General features: G+C 40.0%; 1 protein-coding gene across 8 annotated transcripts in view; it reads left to right on the forward strand.

Annotated features, from left to right (window-relative positions):
• Window positions 1-26,121, forward strand: part of TNIK (TRAF2 and NCK interacting kinase) — a 1,728,926-nt gene that overhangs the window by 1,053,294 nt on the left and 649,511 nt on the right. For all 8 annotated transcript variants that reach the window (XM_044070048.1, XM_044070049.1, XM_044070051.1 and 5 more), the window contains exon 5: window positions 21,441-21,551. In XM_044070048.1, the coding sequence (XP_043925983.1) occupies window positions 21,441-21,551 (111 nt within the window). The remainder of the gene's footprint in view (window positions 1-21,440; window positions 21,552-26,121) is intronic.

The raw sequence follows: 26,121 nt of genomic DNA on the forward strand, positions 1-26,121 counted from the left end.
TGGATGATACAAGATATTTATCTAGCAGCACCAAGCGACCCTACCATTTATCATTCTGTGACCAAAACATGTTTTGAGTGGCTTGCGCCATATGTCATCATGTATCTTCTTAGTAATCCCACTGAACATGTGGTAAGAAATCTTTGACTTAATCCACCATTATTACCTCTCATATTTATATGTAGTGCTGCTAAAAGAAATACAAAGGAGCTGTAAATACAGTAATAAAAAATGGACCTGATATCAGCTGGGACAGTATCTGAATTTGTGCATGTGTTTATGTGTGTGTGTGTGTGTGTGTGTGTGTGTGTGTGTGTGTGTGCGTGCACATGCGTGTGTGTGTGTGTGTGTGTGTGTGTGTGTGTGTGTGTGTGTGTGAGTGACCCACACTGGTGAAGCAGTCTAATCAGTGGAACTTTTCTTTTGTCTTTTTCCCAGTAAATACTGATTTCTTTAGTTGTTTTTGATTTATATTCATTTTTTATTTTTTTATTTTACTCATGGAGCCAGTTGTGTATTGTCTGTTAAGAAAGCAGTACTGGTGATAATGGCATTGGACTTGAGCAACATATCTTAATTGTGCATAAGGATGTGCTGTTGTTAAACAATAAAGCAATCCTCATTTTTTATTCCTTCTGTGTTAAGTTTCTGTTCTGCTGGTGGTGGGTGGGAATACTTTAACTGATGTTTGTGCAGGCTTTAGAAAGGTAAACAGAGAGAACTGAAAGAACTGCATTTTTTGTGATCTACAGGCATTCGAACTGTGTAAACATATATTCATGCAACAAAGGTCGTTGAGAATGTTCTCAGAATAATATCAGGCTTAGCTTTTCTCATGTTTTATGCTCTATCTGATGTCAGTCATTTTGCTACCAGGTTTATGACAGAGATAAGAAAAAAACGACCAAAGCGATGTAGAACAAAAAGAGCAACTAAAGAAAAAAAGTTCCACCAAGCTACACGAAAGGAGGCATGGACCTGTGTTAGAATTTAGGACTTTCGTTCTTTTAATTCAACACTCAGAACTTCATCAGAATCAAAAACAAATTCACTTTCAAAGATTAAAAATAGTTACATACAGGTTCATAGGTTCATACTAGGCTGTCTGCCCTAGGGCATTTATAAGCCTAGCCAGAGTGTGTATGGCTTTCGCCACCCATTTTAAATTAATTTTGCTATGCCCTTTTTCGAGGTTAGTATACTGTGCCTCTGTCTAACAGTGACACAGAAGTGATACCCGGGGTAAACCTACGATCTCCCATCCACTCATCAAGATTCCTCTTGAAGAGAGTCAATGAGGGACTCTGCCTAACCTGGACTGGGATTTTATTCCAGAGTGAAGGGAGCCTCTGGGTTATGAATCTGTCCCTCCAGCATGTCCTATTTATTTCAGTGCTGAGGTTTAAGTCCCTCGAGCGTAGCTCGATGGGATTTGGATTTTCTGAGGTGCAGCATGTCCATTAATTCCGGGTTGGACATGGCTTTATACGTCAGGCACAGATCGCCTCTGAGCAGGCGGTATGCCACTGAGTAGAGCTGGAGTTTCTTTAACCGGGCAGCATACGGCATCTGTTTGAGCCCCTTGATCCTCTTGGTGAGGTACTTTTGGGGTCTTTCCAGTTGCTGCAGGTGTCTGGTAAGGTACATCCCAAAAGGGGCATTGTACTCAATTATGGGCCTGATGAGGGATGAGTAAAGAGGTGTGATGACCTCCCCTGATCTAGATGTGAATCCCTTCATGATTAGGTGGGCTATATAAAATGTTTTTCTAACCACTTTGGCCACGTGGTTGTCAAATGAGAGATTGCTATCAACTTGGGTCCCCTGGTCCCTAATTACATCTTCTGTACTTAATGGATTACCACCTATGTGGTAATTTGTGGGCACTTTGTTTTTGCCAAAGGGGATGACTATACACTTTTTGGCGTTTAGCTTGAGGCCATGGCTCTGGCACCAGTTGTCTGTTTCTATGAGGCCCTTTTGGAGGATGCTTGTGTCAGCTGGAGAGTCTATTATGGCGCCCAGTTTGCAGTCATCTGCGAACTTGGTCAGCCACAGTCCTTCCATGTTGTCACGTGTTTAGAATTATCCAATTCCCATCTCCCCAAGGAAGCAATAATGGCTACTGAAAGAAACATTGTTAAAAGTGCAACATTTTAGTGTTAAACACAAAATCAAGTTATAGTGGAATAACCATTTAATAAAAAATTATATTCTGTGTGCTAGCAGAAAGCACTTAATATTAACTGATTTGTTCAAGCCTGGATGTTTGTCAGATCTTAACCTAATCTGCTATTCAGACTCGCGGCATTCTAGTCAAACTTTGTGATTGCCTCAGACATCTCTCTTGTCTTCTGCATCGAGTACAAAAAAATGGAATTTTCTTAAAGTTTGCACACTGCAAGGAGTGGTAGGCTAAAGCATTGCGGGTGTCAGTAAGAAAGAACTGTACTACCTATGTCGATAAGTATTTTCAGTGAGTTCCTCTTGTGCTTCACATTTTGAAGTTCCAGCAACTATTAGGCAACTGTGTAGAATATAAATAGGGAAGAACAGTCCAGAATGTAAATGGTCTCTTCTTCCTAGCTGGCCTCACAAACAACAGTTTTGGCTATGAATGATCATACTACGTTTGATAGCGTGGTAACTCAATGGTTAAGGCTTCTGTCTCACAACTATAGGGCCTGAAGTGTCAAGTTCAATCCTGACTTCCATTCGCTGTTTCTGGGAAGACTGCATGCACTCCCTTTGGTGTGAGAGGGTTATAGGGTCTACCATACATTCCTACTCTCCCAGAAATTTGATACTTAATTGGGTAGTTTTAACTGTGCGTAGACACTACATTTCCTCTTCATAGTCTGAACTCCCAAGTCTAATTGAAAAGGGTCTATGTGGTTAGCAGGTAAATACATTGAATAAAAAATTACCCTGCAGAAAGAGACTGAATGATGGTTGGTTATGCAGAATATATCCTCCAGTTGTATGACAACCTCAGGGACCCGTTTTCTACCTCTGAATAGGAACATGTCGAATTAGTTAAGTTAGTTTCAGTGAAGGTAAAATGTTCAATCGCTGTTCGCCAAAACTAACTTTGTGGTGTTTCTTTTTTCAGTGTTGTGTGACTCTGGAGTTTGTATATATATATATATATATATATATATATATATATATATATATATATATGTTTCAGGGTATGGGAGTGTCCACTCACGTGGGACTTGCCTCCCTTTGGAAAAAAGTTGTCTTACATTCAGTGCAGATACTGTTGGTGTAAAGTTTTTGAGGTTTTTACTGTCACCGAAACTACCTTTGGCAATTTGCCATGATTCCCTCTCAACTCTATACACATGTAGACTATAGCAAGCAAAAGTGGAAAGATCTCAAAGAATGGAGGGCAGTGGGTGTTATCCACTCCTTCTGAGAAGATAGCTACCTCCTTGAATAATTGAGCCTTTTATGCCGAGTAAATCAATAAATATAAATCACCTTTTACATTTCAAAATGCATCTGGAATGACTGTAGTAGCTACATACTGTTATACTAGCACATGCAAGCCACAGTTTGGTTATTAAACAAGTCTTGTCAACACCTCCCCAAGACATTTACCTTAATCATAATTTTTCAAAGGACTTGCCGATATATATTTTTTAAGTGTAGTGCATGGAAAGAAATTAGTGTCAATCACTACAGCATTTGCAATGCAGATACTCATTAATGTGATTGTTTTTGTGTAGCTGAAGTTTGGCAACAGACATGATTATTTTACAGCTGCAACACATCACCTGTTCAACAGTCAGTATTCTTAAACAGCCAACATGAGAAATCCCAAACAAGAAAGAATAAATATGTACTCATCATAGGAATGAATTCCTCAGTCCGATATTTTGCAGAGATGAAGATTCTTATTCAACTGATAATGCTTTTGGCTTACCATGCTAATGTGCCCCTACTGACTGAAATGAAAGTTTTATTCCATGCTTTGATTTTTACTGTTGCACACATTGTTAATAATCTGTAGCACTTCCTGATTCCCATCAGTTTTTTTCCTCTTATTATATAGTTTTTTTTTTTTCAATGGCCCCTACTCAGCTATTCTTTAATTTCATGCCATGTTCACATAACCACATTCTGCAAATTGCTACCCCTTGTTTTGCAGACTTGACCTGGTTCTGTGACGTATTGTCACTTTTCAGCTTTCTTTTTGTGTAGACATATATTTTATTTCCTTGCATGTTTCTAACTAGGCACTTTTCTTGATTTGTTAAATGTCCTGGCTGTGCCGGGATGTCAGCAGTTGCAAGAAGAAACCACACACTGTCCTGGAATCTGATTTATAATTTCAAGCCCTGATTAACTTTGCCCTTTTACAAGATGTGCATAGGTTATTTAGCTGCATAAAATGCATGTGGTTAATTGCCAGCAGCTACCTGTCCCCAGCAGTTCTTCATAGCATCATAAGATCATAGGAGATTATTAGTCTATTGACCCAGAGGTTATTTTAAGCCTAGACCTTTCAACCTAACGTAATATGGTAGAGGCACTAGTCAATACATTTAGTGATGAGTGCCCATGTCCAGGAGGGTTGCGGGTGCTATCCCTGGTAAGAATTTATGATGCCCCATCCACTCATTGAAGTTCCTCTTGAACAGTGTCGTAGAGGTGCTCTGTTTCATGTGAATTGTTAGTCTGTTCCATAGATGTGGCAGTCGCTGGGGGATAAATCTGTTCCTCCAGCATGTCCTATTTAAGTCACAGGCCATATTTAAGTCCCTAGAACTGGTAGGCCTAGACTTATTTGATTTACAGATATGCAGTAAGTTCATTAGGTTTGGGTCTTGGCTTGCTCTATAGACCAGGCATAAGTGTCCCTTAAGAATTCAGTACACTACAAAGTATAGTGACAGGGATTTTAGTCAGTTTGTGTAAGGTACATGCTGGAGGCCCTTGATCTTCTTTGCCAGAAATCTGTGAGGTTACTCTAATTGCTGTAGATGCTTAATACGGTACATACCGAATGATGCATTATGCTCAATTATGAGTCGGATAAGTGCTGAATATAACGGGAGTTATAACTTCTTTTGCTGTCAAGGAGATACCTTTACTAATCAAGTGAGCTATATGGAAAGCTTTCCTTACAATGGTAGACACGTGGTGGTCGAAGTTAAGGTCGTGGTCAACCTGTGATCCCAGGTCCCTTACCACATCATGGGTACTTAGGGTATTGTTATTGATTTGATAGTGTGAAGGGACATTGTTTGTGCCAAGGGGAATGATGATGCATTTCTTTGCATTCAGTTTGAGACTGTGATTGGTACACCAGTCTTTGGTCTGTGTGAGTCCCATCTGGAGTATACTGACATCATTTGGGAATTCAATGACTGCAATAATTTGCAGTCATCAGCAAACTTGGTCAGCCACAACCCTTTTAGTTTTGACCTGAACTTCTGAGAAGTATATACCAAACAGTAGGGGGCCCAGCACTGACCCCTGCGCACCCTGCTGGTAACAGGTCTGCTGGTTGATGTGGAGTCACCCACTTTGATATTGTGTGTCCAGTTTGTGAGCGAATTGGCAACCCATCTTACAATGAAGGGGTTTACATTCAGTTTACTAAGTTTATCGGTAATTCCTGAATGTGGGGTTGTGTCAAAAGCCTTTGCCAAGTCGAGGTATTCTTGTGCACAGATTTTCCTCATCAGTGGCCTTGGTCACACTTTCAAAGAAATCCACCAGGATCTGCCCTTCACAAAGCTGAATTGGGTAGGGTCCAGGGTTTGGAAGTCACCTATGTCTTTATGAGGTCCATCATGATTCATTCCATGGCCTTACAGATGAGGTTGGTCAGGCTTTTGGGTCTGTAATTCCCTGAGTCTGTTGCTAGATCACCTTTGTGGAGGGAAATAACTGTAGCTGTTCTCCATTCCTCAGGAACAAACCTTGTGGTTAGGCTTTGATTGAAAAGGGTACTTAGTGATGATGGTAGTTCATGTTTTAGCCTGTTTAAAAGACAGCCTGGAATGTCACCTGGTCCTGTAGAGGTTGTGTTCTTTGCCTTGGACAGGGCTTTGAGGACCTACTTTTCAGATATGTGAGGTGAGGGGGAAGTTTGGGGGAGGGTTTGTTGTAAATTAGAAGAGGATAAGGGAGTGAAATTTTCACCAAACCTATCCACTAGCAGGTTTGCTATGTCTGTGGAGTCAGTGTGTGTGATACCGCTAGCCACCAGTTCTGCATATGCTTGGGTCCTGCCCTTTAGGTTATGTATGTAGCTGTAAAAGGCCTTATGGTTATCCTTGGCAGTACTTGTTAGGTTTCTCTCAAAGGAGCTCTTGGATGATTGTGCAAGTTGCCTTATTTACCTGTTAAGGCTGGGGAGGGTGCTTTAACATTTTTCGGTCCTTGTCTTTGTTTTATTTGGACAGCAACTTTGTGCATTTATTGTAGAGTTTGTTGATGCTGAAAGTCAACAATGGCAGTTTGATTTTACTTGGGGCTCTGGCTTTGATTCTGTCTGGTACAGCCAAGTTTATACAGTTATGCAAGTGATTGTACAGGGCTTTAATATAAGCTTCAGCGTAGTTGCCACTTTCAGCTTACCATGGGGTTTGGAATGCATTTATACCTTCACCTAGGTTGGTATAGTTTGTCTTGATGAAGTTTTTTAGTTTGATTTCACCCTTTGTGAGTTCTGGTGTTAGTGTCAGTTTGACGGTGACTGATTTGTGGTCAGTTTTAACTAATGACTGTCCAACAGTTGCAGCAGTGCACCTGTTTGAGATGTTCATGAGGAACATATCTAGAATGTTTGTTCCTCTTGTTGGGGTATGGACAATCTGCTCTAGGGCATTTGAATTAACAAAGTCAAGGAACTTTTGTGCTAGCGAGTTTGGGCTAGAGTAGGTTTCCCAGTTGATGGTGAGATAATTGAAATCCCCCATATGTGTTCAGTAAAATTTGGATTGTCTTCAGTTTGGTTAAGTAGGCTTCATGGGTGTCATGAATGGGGGTCTTACCCACCATACCCTGGACCTGGAGTAACTCCATGGAGTTGTCCAGTCTAACTAGACGTTAACTGAATTTATCTCTAATATAGATTGAAACACCACCTTCTTTGGTTTTCACACATTCCTTTGCAGCCTAAAGGTATGGAAGACATTGTAGCCTTGTAGGGCTGGGGTATTCTCTCAGGCCTTAAACCAGGTTTCTGTGACTGCAGAGACATCTACATCTACTAGAGACAGGAATGCTTTGAGGGAGCGCAATTTTTTGTTTAAGCTCCTAGCATTTTGCAGCATGACCCTTATTTTGTTTTAAATGGTTAATTTCATGTTGGTAATGTTGTTTTTGAGCCCTTGCCTAAAAAAGGCACTATGGAGGAGGATATAGCCTTTGCCAGCAGCCAAAAGCCTAGGGGTGCCAGGTGCAAACCATCTCTGACAAAGCAGCGAGGTTTGTCGACCATGGCTTTCCAGGCAGACAGGAACTGGATCCCCTTGGAATGACACCAAAAACTAAGCCAATTATTTAAACTTCAGGTAATACCTTTTTAAAAAAATGTTCACCCACGCCTGCAATGCTCTAATTCACCTATGCCTTCCTCTTAGGTCTGTAGCCTGAAGACTCAAAGCATGTCACTGGTATATACCCCTTTGCCTTCTGCAGCATCAGATGTCCTGATGTTTAGACAGTCATACTGAAAGGAGTCTTTACTAAATACCTCATCACAGCAAGTCAGTTATATGGCCAGCAGCAGTATTAGCTGATAGAGCACGACTGCAAGAAAATCATAATTTTTCATCTAATCAGAGACCATAGAACGAAGAGTCATAGATTAGGTGAACTACATGAGACCTAAGAAGTAATTTATTAGGAGTATGTTAAATTGGTAACACTGGTACAGGATTTTAAGCCTGTACCCTTGTTTTTGACAGGGGGGCCTCAAAATAGTCAGGACAAAAATGGTCTGATTATCATAAAAACCACTACATATGTTTCCAATACACTGGCCAGGTATGCAAGCACATGAGATTGCCAGAGGAGGTGTGTGTCCATTTAACATTGCATAGTATGTACCACTGTTAGCATTCATAACACTGAGTCTCACTTGTAGAAGGGGTAATCACATTCATTCTCTTCTGCCTTGTATATTGAAATAAGGCTGAACCACTTCTATGGTGAAACCTGCATAGGCAGTAGGCTAATTTCAGCAGCTATGCAGGCTCTGAAGTTGATGCCAAGGCTCAGTCTTAGTCACAGTCAGATGACATATAGGCACTGCTTGTCTCCTTCCTGAATGGTCTTCCATCTCTTGTGAAAGTTGAAGGTACAGTCTCAGCCACAGTGCTCACCATTCTCACAGGGAAGACTGCCCCCTGATGGAGAGCTCCATTAGTACTTCTCATGTGGCTGCAGCAGCAGAAGAGTGTAATGCTTTCAGTGTGGACATACCCACCATATGGCAGTGGGGTGATAGTTCCCAGCACTCTTACATGTCACAGTCTGACTCTGATGGGCTCAAGCAGCAGATATACAGGGCTGTCATCTGGGGACATTCTACTAGCAATTCCAGCACAAAGGTGACTAATGTAATGCTTGACTTCTGTGAGGATGTAACCCATCACTGCTGTCTCCTTGGTGAAACCATTGAGTCCATGGATAATTTCATGCTAGGACTGACGAGGACTTTGATGGCAGACATTGCTGTCACATCCACCTCTTTGTGGAGGGTAGCAAGCATACCTCTCAACTGTCTAGATTTTCACAGAATGACCATATTTTTTGCCTCATATGTTTAGTCTTTTCCTCATAAAATTTGTGGTTTTCTGGATTTTTGTGCCAGATCAGTGAGGACTGAATTCACTAAATAATGACAGGCAATTGAGTTTCAGATTTCATATTCTTCATAAAATGCATGCTAACACAATAACTTTTATTCTAACAACTTTCTGAGCTTATGAGAGCAATATTTAAAATGTGCCCCTATTTTTAGGGCCTTGTCCTCCCATTATTTTTGGATTTGCCCAGATGTATTGTACTCAGAGGTTGAGAGTAAGAACCACTGTCACTACCTTGTGCAGCTGAGTTGTCTGTAGTCAGGGGTAGGTATGTACATTGTGTGGGCTCATGTGGGAATATTGCATGTCTTGGAGTATTGCAATCCAGCACCCCAATTTGTTGGCAGCAAAGACTAGCAGCCTCTAGGGGGTAGCAGGATGGAATACTGTGCCATCAGTAAAGGTCTCTTTCCTACAGCAGTACACCATTTCTGTCACAGGGGGGCTTCTGTTCTCTCGCCCCAAAAGACTGCAACATTGGCCCCATATCATTTACATATAATAACACCCCTCTCCCAGTCGCAGTCCTTTCATGTTGTCCCTTTCCATTAAGGGTCCAGTAGTTACACCTGCTATCATCGGACAACACTGTCTTTGACACAGACCACAGCTTCCCACTAAAGTCCATATTCTGCTTCTAGTGACATGCTACTCAAACTTAAGTTATGATGTCAGTTATGTGTCATTCTATTTTGTCACCTGAGTTAATAATGGTGTCTGTGACCCCTTTGTACCCTCCCTCCCTCTTGTGTAGTGTTTATGGAGATGTTTGATGCCGAGTGACCTGACCATGCAGTGTTGAACATTGTCTTTAATTAATGCTGCATGAATTATGTTTATAGGTTCATAGGTTCATAGGTAGGTACTAGGCTGTTGGCCCTAGGGCCTATATAAGCCTAGCCAAAGGTACCCTGGCTTTCGCCACCCAAGAAAATGAGTTTCCTGTGCCACTGTCAAGAAGAGCCACAGAAGTGATCCCTGGGGTGAATTTCCTATCTGCCATCCAATCATCAAGATTTTTCTTGAAGAGCGCTAATGAGGAGCTTTGTTTGATATAGATAGGTAGTTTGTTCCAAAGTATGGAAAGTCTCTGCAACAGGAATCTATCCCTCCAGCATGTTCTGTTTATTGTGGTGACGAGGTTTAGGTCACTAGACCGTATAGCTCATAGGGATTGGGATTTCTGTAAGTGGAGCATGTCTAAAAGTTCTAGGTTTGACATAGCTTTGTGTGTTAGGAAGAGATCGCCTCTGAGTAGGCGATATGCAACGGAGTAAAGCTGCAGTTTTTTGAGATGGTCTGCATGGGGCATCTGTTTGAGGCCAGTAATCCTCTTTGTGAGGTATTTCTGTGGCCTTTCCAGTTGTTGTAGATGTCTTGTGAGGTACATACCAAAAGGGGCATTGTACTCTATAATGGGTCTAATGAGTGACGAGTAGAGGGGAACAATGACCTCTTTTCTCCTGGATGAGAAACCTTTTGTGATGAGGTGTGCCATGTAGAAGGATTTCCTGACTACTGTGGCGATGTGATTATCAAAAGATAAGTCTATGTGAGACACCTCACTGTTATTGTGTGCTTGTCATTGACCCATAAAACTGTGCTAGATGGAGCTGCTTTATCTACACTTCCGTATACAGTGACTGTCATCATCTTGGGAGCGTGAAGCAGGTACTGCATACTGTCTCTCAAACTCACAATCATTGCTGAATAATGTGTATGTGCTGACTGTGGCAGTGGTAGCTACAGTGAGTACTGAAGCAGGTACCTCATACTGTCTCTCATAGAAGGGGTAGCTACAGTGAGTACTGAAGCAGGTACTGCGTACTGTCTCTCAAAATCTCTGTCATTGCTGCATAATGTTGATGGGCTAACTGTGGCAGGGGTAGCTGCAGTAAGTACTGAAGCAGGTACTGCATATTGTCTCTTAGACTCACTGTCATTGCTGAATAATGTGGATGTGCTGATGTGGCAGGGGTAGCTACAGTGAGTACTGGAGCAGGTACTGCATACTGTCTCTCAGACTCACTGTCATTGCTGCATAACGTGGATGTGCTGACTGTGGCGGGGGTAGCTGCAGTGAGTACTGAAGTTCCCTGGCCTAAACCTCACCTGCAGCATAACTGGGACATGCTGGAGGGAGAAGTATTTGTCTGAGAGCAACCTCGTCTCTGAAACAGGCTTCCCATCCATGTCAAGCAGAGCTTTTCCTGAACCCAGTTCAAACATAGCTTGGATTAGTAGATGGAGAATAGGAAATGTATCCCTGATCTAGCACCTATGTCTCTCATAGATAGAGGCAGCCTCTAAATACTTGACCACCCATGCCCAAGTCTACATATATCCCATAAAACAACTCCCTGCCTGATATAGTTTGGAAGCAGGGCGAGGCTTAAAATGGCTCCCCAGGGGGTCATTAGCATAGTAGTCACTTGTGAACCCATGAACATGGCAGATGGTTGGCCTGCATGCTTCCTGATAATTGTAATATGTAGCATGCAGCTAGTGATGTTTTTTGTTTGCACAAGGCTGGTCTTATACTGCATTTCAGCAATGCTTTGTGGGTTCCTTATGGGTGTTATCAAACAAAGCTCCTGTGGGTATTCTGTATCACCTGGAATATAGTATGAACATACTGGCACATGAGATGTGTACATACTGTTTTAGGCTATACATACATAAATAAAGATATAGGCAGTCAAACTATCAGATCATATTTGTTTTGTTGACACACGTTGGTCAATTGAAACAGATGGTCAACAGACGTACGAGATTGACAATCCCCAGATAGGGGAATATTCCCTTACCCCAGAGATTGTGCTGTCTCAGAGTTAGTATATATAATTAGCAGAGTCTGTGGAGCACAGGGTAAGCAGGTGCTTGCTTCCCTGTAAAAATACTTGCGTGTGGATTAGCCTGCTTGAGGTAATCCCTGGTGCATGGGCAGAATGTTTTTAGCATTACATGTTTTGACTTAAGCACGTCAATATTCCAGTTGCCAACATCAGTTGTCTACCAAATGGGTGGCCGTGTGAAAATACTATATGCAGGGAGTGGAGATGCAGTTGATATCTAAGCCATATTTGGAAAACTTAGGTACTGTCAGGGTGCTTGCTATCCAGACACATTGGTAATCAACAGTTGCACATTACCTGGAAGTTAATGAAGTCACAGATCTTCCTACTGCTGTACTGTTGTCTAATGACACCACCTGGGGCCTTTACTGCCACTTGTGTGTAATATACAGTGTGCAGTATTTCGGGGAGGTGGTTGATGTCACAGAAGCCATTTATGGTAGTTGCTCTTCTTCCTGGCTTGCTGGGAAACAGAAATACTCAAATACATGTGAAAGTAGTGTACTGGGAAATGTGTTAAGTATCCTGCAGGCCAATGATATATACAAAATGTCTCCTGTTTGTCTCCAGAAGCTCCTTGTAGAAAGTATGGTAAGGCCTAACATGCTGAATGAAAATGGCACCATCATCTCATTCTGTAATACCAGCTAACCAATTAGCAACTGACAGACTGTTTTCATGTGGCCAATGATATCATACTTGTGTGGTTGACATATCACTCATGTACTGTATAGGATCAGGAGAAGTAAGTGGGCTTCTCATACTGGTGGAAAGCATGTTATACTGCAATGTAGCTGCCCCTCATTTTCCTGTCTTTCCTTCCAGTTTTAGGTGCAATAATTGGCCTGGTTGAAAGAAGGCAGAGTTTAATCAGAATGTCACCTGTCACAGAAGTGTCCGCAAGCATCTTTTGCTTTTATTAATTTTTCTTGAGAGATTCAAAAGGAATAGTAGTTAATTTGTATTCCATTATAGGTATAGTAATTCCTGTTTGTGTACAAAGCATCAGTGATATGGACTAACTCCAGTAGCACTGTATGCAGTAGTGTGGTAAAATGTAAGAACTTTGTGAGGGTTAGACTGATGAGGAATCGTTTCACAGTTTGGACTGCTTTTTCAGCGGCCTCATTAGACTGTAGGTAGTGAGGACTTGACGTAGGAATACATATTCCTTAGCAGATTGCTAGAACTCTGTAGGTATGAACTGCACACCATTGTCTGTGAATAATTTGATTGACATGCCATATCTGTTAAATATTGTCTCGGACATGGTGATAATTTGTTGGCTGATAGTTTGTACATGTAAAATTTCTATATCTTGACAGTAATAGTTCACGACTAAAAGGTAACTCTTTCCTTGAAACATGCAGAGATCTATAGCTATCCTTCACCAAGAACTTTCTGGTAATGGAGTTAGCAGCAATGGCTTGTTTGTCTGGGATGGTCTGTGCATTGCGCAATACTGTCTCTTTGGCACAAGCTTTGCAATTTTTGAGTTGACATTCTGCTGCCATATCTACATACTGGCTGTTTTGCGGCACTTAGTCCAGCTTTGATGTCACTAATATGTCTGTTTAAGCTCTTTGGCACATTGTTAAGAAGCTACAACAGATCTGACTTGGTACAGTAGCAAACAAATGTGTTTAGACAAGTGTGCTCTGACAATGTAACATTTATCTATCAGATGTTTTGTGTCCAACAGCCAGCCATCCCTTACATATTTATTGACCTTCTGTAGGTCATCGTCATGTCTGGCAGCCTGGTTTAGTATGACAAGCCTTTTAGTAGTTACGAGGTGATTTGCCATGATGCTGTGGATGTATGCAGTGGCGTTTTCTTTGGTATCAGTCTACATCTGGTCAGAGTTTTTTGACAACATGTTGGCTGTAACCAGTTGCTTTCTAGGCATAAGATTCACTCTAGTATTGAAATGTTTCAGTCAAATAAACAACTACTGACACTTTTGTGGTGCTTTGTCTAAGTCATAGGAATTAATATGTGGAACCATTGATTCCTGGTCAGTATGGAGTTGGATGCTCTGCCCAGTAGATATCTTGAGAACCTTTTACATGTCCACACACTTGCAAAATATTAATTTTCCACCTGTGACTGTTCTGTTTAATTTGCTCAACTTTCGTCTGGTTAAACACACAGTACTCAGTCAGTCAATACAAGTGCCTAAAAAAAGCTTCCACTTACTTCTGTCTTAGCTTGATCACATCTGAGAACTTATGACTAATATTTCTTTTTGGCATAAAATGTACGTTGTGTTTATCTGTTACTGATTCATATGTAATAATCTGGACACAAAGCAAAAAGTGATTCATGTCACCACAAGCATTTTATTACAGACACATCATCTATACTGTGTAATCTGTAAATCCTCATGGTGACCTGAGCCAGTTTTTGCTTTTTGAATATGATTTTAGTGTCTGGATCATTTTGTATTCACTGCAGCTCTCGTTTTCTTTTGTTTTTTTTGTTTTTTTTCATAATACACTGGACCTCAGAAAAAAGAAAATGAATTGCTAATAGCTTTCACTTCTTTGCTTATGGCATGAAGCAAATAGTTTATCTGCGCTTCTTTTCTTAACATGTCAAGCTTGATGCTAGGTGAGCAGTAGCTTCAACTACCTTACTCAAGGGGGTTTCTTTTGTGATGATTATGGTGCTGTTTTGTATTTATTTATTTTACATTGTTGACCGGGTTTGTCCCACTGAGCTGATAGCCCTTTTTTAGCAGAGGCCCAAGGAGAAAAGCTGCACGAAGTTACAATGAAGTTGTAAACGTAAATGAAAACTGTATTATAAACAAAACATTAACATTTTCAAGTTAGAACAGTAAAAGCATAAAAATTATTTGCAGAGTTTAAGTTGACATTTAACTTAAGTTATGCACAGAAACAGTATGCAAAGTTTGTAAGTACAGCCAAGATAGTTACAGTTAGTGAAGTAGTACATGAGGAAAAAATTTTATGACTAAGTGACAGGTAATTACCTACATAAGATGATTAAGGCAGCGGACACATAACAGAAATAAAACCAATGAGGGCAGACAGTAAGTTACGTAGGAGAGGAAGACAGTTTATGGAGGGGTGAATACAGTGGCATGTCCACTGACTTTCATTGGTGGCTGATTTAAATTTATTGAGTTTTTTAAACTATCTAATTTCAAATGTGAGTTTATTCCAAGAAATGGCAGGGTAGTAGCTGTAGCTGTAGAGGTTTTGACCAGCTTTGCTCTTGGGTTTATAGCTTTGTAGTAAGTCTTGGTCTGAGCTTCAGAGAGTCTTGAAGGAGTATAGAAGGAGATTAGAGGAGACATGTTGGGACAGAAAGATAGTTGGTACAAGACAGAGTGGATAATCTGAAGCTGAGAGAGGAGAAGCTGGTGGGGCAATTCTATCCAGTTTAAATGTTTTAAAGAGAGACAGTGATGAGATCTATAGTTTTGATTCACAGGAAATCTGGCCACTTTGTTACAGGCATTTTCTTTTCTAGCATAGTTAGGAGAGATGTTTGGAGGTTGGTGAGGATCTGGGAGCTGTATAATAGGCTTGGTAGGAGATAGGCATGAGAGAGGGAGATTTTAGCTTTGTTTGATAGGAACTTATTTCTATAGAATAGGCCAAGTTTTTGATGGGTTTTCTTAATACAATTATTAACATGCAAAGCAAAGTTCTGTTGCTCATCTAGCATGATCCGTAGACGTTTTGTGTTGGGTTCAACTATGATAGGTGTTTTATTTAGAGAATGGATAGTAAAAGTGGATTTATGATCATTTAGGTTTTTAGGAAGAAAAAATAAGAGTTTTTTTTAGGATTCATAATTAGCTGGTTGTTAGAGAGCCAGGTTTCAATAGAGATGAAGGATTTCTGAGTAACAGAGTTTAAGTCAGAGAGGGTGTCTGCAATGGTGATGACTGTAGAGTCATCAGCATATTGGATGAGGAATGACTGAGGTCACGAGGTATACAGTAGATTAGTAAAGGTACTGAATAGTAGTGGACCAAGAATAGATCCTTGGGAACACCCATTTGATAGGGAGAGAAGGGGAGAGAGCAGAGAGCCATTTTACTGATTGCGGTCAATATGTGAGGTAACTTGTAAACTAGGCAATAGTATAGGTGGAGAAGTTAAGGTTAGTGAGTTTGTCCAGAAGAAAGGAGTGAGAGACTGTATCAATGATTTAGAGAGATCTAGGAATAAGCATGACACTAGTTTATTGTAATCTCTGGCCAAAGAAATAGTGTTGATAAAGGATAGGAGGGCAGTACTGGTGCTATGTTTTAGATGAAAGCCATGTTGTGTGGGGGTGAGCAGATTTTCTTGAAGTAAGTGTTCCAACACTTGCTTATGCAAGCATTTTTCTAATATTTGTGAGAGAGGTGACAGAATGACTGTGGGTTTGAAATTGGAGATTTCTATGGAGTTACCTCCTTTGTGTATAGGTAGAGTATAGAATTATTTCCGGATAGAGAGTAATTTAGATTCAGAGATAGAACGGTTTTGTCAGTATAGAAACTGCTGCTATCTGAAGGAAATAGGGAGGCATATTATCAGCAGATGTAGAACAAGGTTTAGTTTGCAAAGGAGAGATTTAATGTAGCTGGTAGTTACTGGTTTAAGGGAAAATACGTTAGTAGAATTCTGACTAGGGAGGAGTCAGGTGGATTTGTAATGTTAGAATTACAGGGGACAGGACTTATCATCTTACTAATAGATTCAATGAAGTAGGAATTGAAGATAGAAGCTGTTTCTTGGAACGTATTTGTTGGGCAGGAATTAGGAGATGAAGGGGTTACCAGGATGTAGTATTTGATTTATTGAGTGCCAGAATTTCTTGGGATTTGATCTTTGTGAAGTAGGTGGGTTATAATAGAAATCTTTTTTGTCTTTGTTGATATGTTTTTTAGTAAGGTTTCTGAGTTTTTTATATTTTTGTAAGTGGATGGGGAGCTTAGTTTTTACCCAGGTTTCCCTCATTCTGTCTCTTGTTTTCATCAAGGAGTGGGTAGCATTAATTAATCAGGGGTGTGTGTTAGATTTAAACATACTGTGTTCAACGGTGCCAATGAGTTAAGAATATAGCATTAGTTAAACAGGAGATATGTTAGATTTGACACGTACTGTGCGCAAGGGTACCAGTGAGTTAAGAATATTTAGGACGGTTGAGTTGAATAAGTGTATTCATTTGTTTAGAAGGAGATAGGTCAGAAAAGACCAGTTTATTTTTTGAGAGGAGAGTGTTAAAGGTTCTGGGTGAAAGTTTGATAGCTTGTAATATTCAGTATATCTATGTGGTCTGGAGAAATGTGGAGAGAATCTTAGAACATTTACTGGGGAGTGATCACTTTTAGGGAGTCAGGCAAAGTTTCAGGGTTGTCCATACACTAACTGTATGAACCTCTACCTCCATAATGGCCAGGCAGAGGGACTGATGTAGTTAAACAGTTGTGGAAGGTTGCATTTTGCATCTATGGGTTAATTTATAGTTTTTTTCCACTTTCAGCCACAAAGTTAATCAAACAATGTTTTAGTCAAAAAAATTACTGGGTTCCATGCCTTCTCCTTGGCAGTTTGGTTTCTAGCTCTGACTGGAATGTTTGTTTTGAAATTTAGTCATATCAATAGAAAAATATTCCACTGGACTGATACCATGTCTGATGCCCATGCCCTGGCCCAGCAGTCAAGGAGCCTCAATCCTCACCACTAACACCAGAGAGGGCATCTCATATGAGAGGAAAGAATAACAAATACACACAGTAAAGTGCAATTTCCCTTAAGAGCACACAGAGATCACAGTCAGTCCGGGGCTAATCACTCCCTTGTTCCCCAGATCCCCAGTAAGACTCCCCACTGGCACAGCTATAGGGTCCATATCTCAGCCTAGTGGGCAAGCTAAAACCTCTAGCACCCTCTCTGTCCAACCAGTGCTTTGTGTCCCTGCCCAAGTAGCTGACACACACACACATGCACTTTGAGATAAGAGTTTACACAACCACACAGACACTTCTGGAGAAGGCTGGCACAGGTTCTCCAGCTGTGCCGTATTTACCCAGACTATATGGTAGTACCAGCTGCCACCACCCACTAATAAATATCAGCTACTCAAAGGCCCTTAAAAGGGTGTCCAATTATTACTGTGCAATATTATTATCCAGTTGGTAGATGTGACTAAACAGTCTCAAGGCTTATTAGAGGGACCTGGTACAGGATCCTTATATACATGCAATTTACTCTTAGAGCTTAACTTATCTCTACACAAAACCAGCCACAGTTAAAAGGTTTTAAAATATTTAACAGTAAATAATTAAAACCACAAGACAATACTTTGTACTACACAGTCAGTGCTAGTCAAGAGAGTTCAGAGATCACACAGAAATACTTAAAACAAATCAGTAGTACAGTTCTGACATTACAGAAAAACACTTAGTCTAAACTTTCTAATTCCTAGCTACCTCTAGGAGAAAGCACAGTTCTAACATGCTACTTACATAAAGAGAACATAAGGCAGTGCTGAGTTGGATAGTCCAGACAAAAATGCTTAATGCCTTCTGATTCTCTCTGTTTAAATTGAAACTGCAGTTCTGATAAAACTTTACATCATTTCACACTTTCCTGGCTCACAGGCCACACAGAAACTGCATTTACATTCTTTTACACTTAGAGCAATAAAAGACATTCCATAGGTAAATTCTAGTGATTAACTTTAGCCTTAAAATAATAGGCAGGAAGCCTTCATCTAGCCCGGCCAGAGCCGAATTTTAAATATCAAAGGCAGTCATTAAATAATTTTAATTTCAAAGGACCAACAAAAAATGCTTGACTTAGCTTTCTTTACAGCAGATGGCAATGTTGCCACATTGTTTCAAGTTCAACATTTCACAGCATTCTTTCATTTTAAAAAATACAAGCTTGTCGTTCAACATTCATATTTACAAATGGTAGAATTATCTGCACAATTCTATCTGGCTAGGCTGGCAGCCTTCACCCATCTCTACCAGTCTTCACACCATGTTACGTCAATCTAAGCTATTCAGTAAATGCAGAAAACTTAAGATTTCAAAGGTATGATACAGCTTTAATTCTACTCTAAATGGGAGCATATTCAGGCCGTTGTCATCACTGCCTCTTATTCTCAGCTCACTGATAGACTGTAAGCATTATGGGTACTCAAGAGTATTAAAGGTGGTATTTACACCTGTATGTGTTTTATTATTTTATTTATATATATATATATATATATATATATATATATATATATATATATATATAAATGTATATATATATATATATATATTTGTGTGTGTGTGTGTGTGCATACACACGTGCACATATCTATACATACATACATACATATTTACAAATCTATAAATTGGTTTACTATTATAATCTTGAACCACACAATCTTGAAATATCCAATCCCATGACCATAATATTGAAGACCAAAATGTGAATACCAAAACCACAAGATACAGTCTTGAATATTCAATCTTCCTGCCAGTGTAAACCGAGGAATGAGTGATAACATAGGTCCTGCAGGATTGTGGATCTAAGGACTGCTGACATGTGTTCTGCAGGGGGTGTGGGTATGTTTATGAGTTCAATAAATATGGTTACCATTTTCTTACTCACAGTACTTTAGGAAGTTGTACATGTATAATCTATTTTCAGGTTAATAGGACCACTAAAGGTCAAATGAGGTGATTAGTAGCTTCAAAGACCTTATTCAGTGAGGTTTCATTTGGATAATTGTGACCTAATGGGTTGGTATTCTTTTCACATATCTACCAAGCATCACATGTTGGATTGTCACTGGAAGGTGACAAGGGATTTCAGTACTAAAGTCCTTGAAGGATTAATAGGACATGTTCCCATATTGAGGATGATTAGTTTGTTACTGTACCTAGAAGTGGTCATTGCAGAGACAGTATTCAAGGAAGCTAGATCAAATTGTTGAGTGAGTATTCTTCATATAATTAAATATATTATTTCATTCTCTTCCTGCATCCCCCTAATAAAAGTAGATGTTTTTTTTGCTGGTGCTTAGTCGATTGTTTAGAAGATTATGGCAGCATGGTTAGGACAGACTTTTATGTTGTCTTGATGTTCTTCGTGTTTCACTGTTGCAGTCATCACGTTAGGGTTATCCCTGCCAGGGTAGCCCTCGGCCGGCCTGAATACCAGAAACTTAGTATTTCTGCATTGGTTGCTGTCGCTTGAGGACTGATATCAGGTCATCAGTGGTATAAAGGAAGGCAGCTGACACCATTACATCAGTCTTTCTTGCCATGTGCTTCGTGATTAGCACAAACTTTTATGTGGCCTTGTCTTGGTACTTTGGTGCATTTATTTGCACAAAGAGTGAATGCGTGTGGCTTTATGATATCATAGTGACCTGTTTTATTCCAGTATTTTCTAAGGGCTGGTTGTAAGAGCAGTTTGGCCTGTATATGTTGGTAGCTGATGTGCATAGTTAGAGGCCCTTGCTGTATGTGGTGGAGGGGGCAGCTGAGACGTTGAGACTGGCTTGGCTACGTGTGTGTGTGTGTGTGTGTGTGTGTGTGTGTGTGTGTGTGTGTGTGTGTGTGTGTGTGTGTGTGTGTGTGTATGTGTGTGTGTGTGTGTGTGTGCGTGTAAAATGGTGTGTCTCTATAGGGATAGCTATGAATTACTCATGCAGGCAGAGACAGGTTGAATGATTTTTTTTTCTCATATTCTCATGTATAAATTCTTGAGGTTTAATTTTAGCTGGGGACTTGAGTCTGAAATCTGCCTAGATATTTCCCATTGAAGTCTGGATGACAGATACTGCCCCTGGGGATGTGACAGGTGGCAGAGTGGGTGGCATAGAGGATAGATGTCCATGCCCTGGAAAAATATGAGCTAATTAGCAAGCCCTCAGCAGAGCTTTTTCCCGGAGTTCATCCAAAGTGAGGGCTGAGAGGAAGCCATACATTAACTCTTATGAGGAGTTCTCACATAATTGTACTTTTGTCACATTTTTGTTCTTTTTACCTGATGGATATATTCTGCTTTAAAAAAAATTGCCTCTTTTTACAAATGTTCTGCATTCTGTGGCTCTGTATCCAGAAATTGGCAGTTAGTGTTCTTTATTTATGTCATTTGGTAAACAAACATCAAGGCTACTGCTTCTCATGAAGAGGAATGTAGTAGCTGCTAATCCTGAAACAGAGTATAAATTAGCCATTTGAGTAATCGAAAGTAGTTGAAAAGATGGTTTCTTTGCATACATGCATTTTAGTGTGTGCTAGAACCGAACCACGAACTTTGTTGTGTTATCATAACCCAAGTGTGATAATCAGGGAGAAGATCACTTGCTGCACAGCAACATTTAGGCAGTATCATGTGTAGTAACTGTGAGATGTTAAACTGATGCATAAAGACAACATGAGTTTCTGAGTGTGCGTGAACCATAAAATCTTTGATATGGCTGAGATGTTCCCTCATTAAAACAGAACCCATGTTGCTGTACTCTCAATGTCACAGAATAGTTGAATAGGAACATTCATCTCAATATGATCACTCATGCATTGTTTTGTTATCTATCTTCTGTTTTATTCTGTAAAGTGAGAGAATTGGTTAACTGTCCGGTAGCTTTTTTAATGTCTTCAGACAGTGTCAATGAAAAGTGTGATACAGACAGCTGTTATTTCTGAGTATGTAAACAAAATCTGTATAATATATGTATTACTTTAAAATTTATTTTATTTATTTCTTCTTTTCAGTTGGTCATGGAGTTTTGTGGGGCTGGTTCAGTGACAGACCTGATTAAAAACACCAAAGGAAACAGTCTAAAGGAGGACTGGATTGCATACATCTCAAGAGAGATTTTAAGGGTAACCTTGCAGTGTGAATTCCTTGTTTATTCCTTAGTAAACTGTTCTTGAAAATTTGAGTGTAATCAAAGTTTAAGCATATACACTACCATTTTAAAATGCAGTGGTCATTTTATTGTACTGTGTTATACCTCTAGGGGAGTGACTAAGGACATAGCATGTGCATGTACTTTGTTTTATTTATGTCTGTTAAGTGGGGTAGAACACGAATCTCAGTGGACCATTTTTAGGTTCAGCCTGGGGTTACAGAAAAACAAATTCAAGCAACAAATGTACAGTGCTGATATAAAGAGAAAACTACCACAGTTTATAATCCAAATAAAAATGTACAGTGTTGATATAAATGTTAGTTCTGCATATAAAGAAAAAGCTACAAAACGTTATCTAAAAAAAGCAATAAGCGACAAACTTGATTTACAGGAAATAAAGCTGAATGATTTATAATGTTATATATGTCTGGGCATCGACAAGAAGAAATAATGAAAAATTAAAACTGCTTTCAGTAGTTTCAGGTCACACTGCTGAAGAAAGTACAATATATAAAGGAAAGAAGAAGAATGTTCTCATGGTGTAATGTGGATTAAAATGGGAAAGTGAGACGTCAGTGACCATAAATGGGGTGAGTAATGTGGAGGTAGGAAAGGGTTAACAAGAAGGGAGGCCACGGGGTATACAGGCAGTATAGCATAGTACATAGCTAGGAGTTGCTGACTTGAGAGACAAAGGACTTACAATTAGAAGAAAAGGAAAGCTGGTATAATAGCTGTCAGGTGATAAAGTAATCTTAAAAGCATTTGCACCGGGCAAGTTTGAATGTATGTCTATGTCTATATGTATGTATATAAATATGCACACACATACACACACACACACACACACACACACACACACACACACACACACACACACACACACACACACACACACACACACACACACACACACACACACACACACACACACACACACACACACACACACACGCACACATTTATAGATAGATTTTTTTTTATTTGGATTGAAATATGCAAAATGGTGAGATGGATCTAATTTCATTTGGGATGGACTGCCATGGTTTTAGGACAAGAACTGAAAAGAAGTGCTCATTTTGTTAGGTGTGTGCTCTGTGGTGCTTTTGGATTGCATTGTAGCTTGAAGGTGTTAAACACTTTAAAACTGATGTGTAACAGATCATAGAGGGAGGGTTGTCCTGTGTTGAGCTGATAAGTCATTTATCATAGACAAAGGTGAAACAGTGGTGCTCTTTAAGAGGGGAAGTGTGATGAATATGTGAATGTTTGGAAGTATCTGGAAAGAATGTAAGCTTATTTTTGATGTGGGAAGACAGCATTCTGAGTTTGAAAAGAGCATATCTTCAACAATTGTTGTGCTAACAATGGGGATAGAAAGAGTTAATGTTTTAAGGCCAGAATAGTAAATTATTTAGTTTAGGTTTGCTTGGGTGGATATGATATTAGTTTAGTGGTCTGTCTAAGCAGATGTAGTGATATCTAAATCTATAAACCACTTTATAATGTTGCAGGCATTAGACATAATTCAGGAGGTTACATTTACCAGCCAAAGTGTGATAATATGACTCATTTTTAATGTGTGTGACTTTCATTACAATACATATTGAATTTTCTGAAATGGTTAACATAAAAATGCTGTATAGCTCCTGCATCATATGATTATGTATATGGAAGCAGAATGTAAAAACAAAGTTACGGTCAATCTGTAAAAAAAGATCTTTTTGTCCATAATGAAATGTGATAGTGATACAAATGTCCATGAAAAAATTTCCCATGAAAAATTCCATGACATAAAGGATTCTCTTCAGACATCGTGAATGTCAAAATTCTTCTTCTGAATTACTTTTGCAGGGTATACAGGTCATCCTCTTTCCAAGACTTTTTTTGTTCTTCATGCCACCACCAATCATGAAACTCAAATAATCTTGATGTACATGAACACATGCACACATACACATATATAGACAGATAGATAAATATACCAATACAGATAAAATGTATGTATAATGTGTGTTTGTGCTCACACACACACCACATACACATTATAAATATGTATACACATGTATAGGGTTTCACTTCAGAATCCTGAAATATCACAATCCTGAATTTCAGAAAACTTCATAATCTGGAAGCCCAAAATCCTGAAAATTCAAAATCCTGAATCCGAAAAGACTGAAAACACACAGGATACATATACTGACTATAGAGAACACAAACCAGATTACATTCCACCAAATATAAGCAGGGGGGGAACCCCCTTGCACCCACCCCTGCTACTTAAATATATCAACTCCAAGATTGCACTTCACTTCACTATCATGAGTTATGTTGTAGTATAAAAGGGAATATTACTAAGGTTACAACAGGCAGTCATGAACACATGTGATGGTATATTTGCCATTTTTTTTCTGTGGAGTGCAATCTTGTAGTTTATATATTTAATTAGCAGGGGTGTGGGGGCGCAGCCCCCCACATGGGGAGGTGCAGGGGGTCTGGCCTCCCTGTCCATACTTGTTGAAAAGTGCTATCCTTTGTCTTGTATGTTTTCTCTGTGTCCTTGTACGGGAATATTGTCATTCTTTGTGTCCTGTATATTTTCAGTATTTTGTGATTCAGGATTTTGAGTTTTCAGGATTTTGAATTTTCAGGATTTTGGGATCCGGATTATGAAGTTTAGGATTGTGATATTTCAGAATTCTGAAGTGAAACCATATATAGATATAGATACAAATAAGATATATGTATAATGTGTGTTTGTGCTCACACATACACCACGGGCCAGATTCAGGAAGCCTCCGTGTAAGAGTTATAACTCTTACACGGAGGCTGCAGTGAAACTGTGTGATGTCAGCATGTCATGCATATGCATGAGGTGCATGAGGCATGCTGAATCACACTAGTAACTCTTACACGGTCCATGTAAGAGAGTAGGGGGCGTGTCAGTAGGCTAAGCCCTGCAAGCGGACACGCCCCCGGAAGACTAGAATGGCTGAAAGTAAACAGCCACGAGAGAGGCCATGGAAATGTGCATAAACACACTACACAACACATGCCCCGATAGACCATCACTGTATAAAGTGAAGAGATGTAATAAAATTAAATTAAAACCTTTTTTTTTTAAACCCGTAAATGTTTGCTACTGTGTGCGCGCTGGTGTGCTACTAGCTTAATCACAGTTAGCAATCAGTGGAAAAGGATATAAGAACTAAATATGCAAAGTAAGCCAAGAAGTAATAGCTTAGCGGTAGAGTTGCCGCCTAAGAGTAGGCAGGCAGGGTTCGAGCCCCACAACAACCTTTTTTTTTTTGTAAATAAGCACTAAAAAGCCCCTGACAGTATTGTACACATGTAAATGTATTCCCTTTTGTAAAATGGAATGAAACGGAGCATATATTCTGAAGTAACACAATAACAAAAATAGTCAGAAATGTACTGATAGCTAAGCTGCTGTGAGACGGAGTGCCCGTAGCTGAGTAGTGTTTAAAAAGCTGCAAACTGCGTGCCTGTTGCTAGGCATCGGTTTAACAGAGTGAAACTGTTTGCAACTAGCTGTGCTTAGCTGAACATGTGTGTCACTAGCCAATTAAGGTTTATCCCAGCGCACACCGTTTGCGGGACGCTCCCACAAGCTAACTGCCAGTGCGCATGCGTTAGCTCTGCGCAAACGAGCGCAGACCTGGTTTTAAGTGCTTAAAAGTGCTTTTGGCATGTTTGATTGACAGGTCTCAACTCATTTCTGTAAGGAAAATCAAAAATCAGTTGCCAGATTCGAACCCAGGATACCATGCACTAGAGTCAAGGTACTAAACCACTAAGCCATGACAGCAATACCTAGAAATGCAGAAATAGCATATATATGGGATAAAATCCAGAATGGAGCATGATAAAGCATTTTCAGTGAAGTAGATACAATTCCAAAACGGCCAATCAGAGAAATGTGCAGGAAAATCGGCATATATAAGCCCCATAGGCGGGAATACACAGCAGAAACGATTGTAGATCAGAGCTGCAGTCAGAATGAGTGGAGTAGGTGAGGACGTTGCTTTCGAGCACAGCGTTGGGGCATTGAGGAGTCCAGATACATGGTCTGGCTCCTTGTCCATCATCACGAGGCCCAACTCATGCAGGGCCAGGTCTCATGGGGAGCATATAGGGCAGAGGCATGGGACCAGTTGGCTCGTGATCTGACCAGTGCTACTGGCATTCCACGCACTGGTGAGCAGGTCCGTCACCACCATGCGGACTTGAAGCGGCGCAAGCAAGACCAGTTGTCGAATGGATCCAGGAGGCCCGGATATGCCCAACGCCCACTACTGAGTAAGTTACATTTTACTTATGTATGTAAGGATTTCAACTAGCTGATACCATGGAGATGTGTAGTCCAATATTACTTCTTTTGTATTACAGCTGCAGGTGTCCGCTCTATGAATCGCGAGATGCATGCCCGTAGGCTGGTGCGGATGCGCCACCGTGCAGGTTAGTAACCCCACCCAGTACTTGTAAATAAATATTATACTGTAGCATGTATCAGAACACTG

The sequence above is a fragment of the Protopterus annectens genome, chromosome 4.part1, assembly GCF_019279795.1.
Source record: "Protopterus annectens isolate FY-2018-M chromosome 4.part1, PAN1.0, whole genome shotgun sequence".
Taxonomy (NCBI): domain Eukaryota; kingdom Metazoa; phylum Chordata; order Ceratodontiformes; family Protopteridae; genus Protopterus; species Protopterus annectens.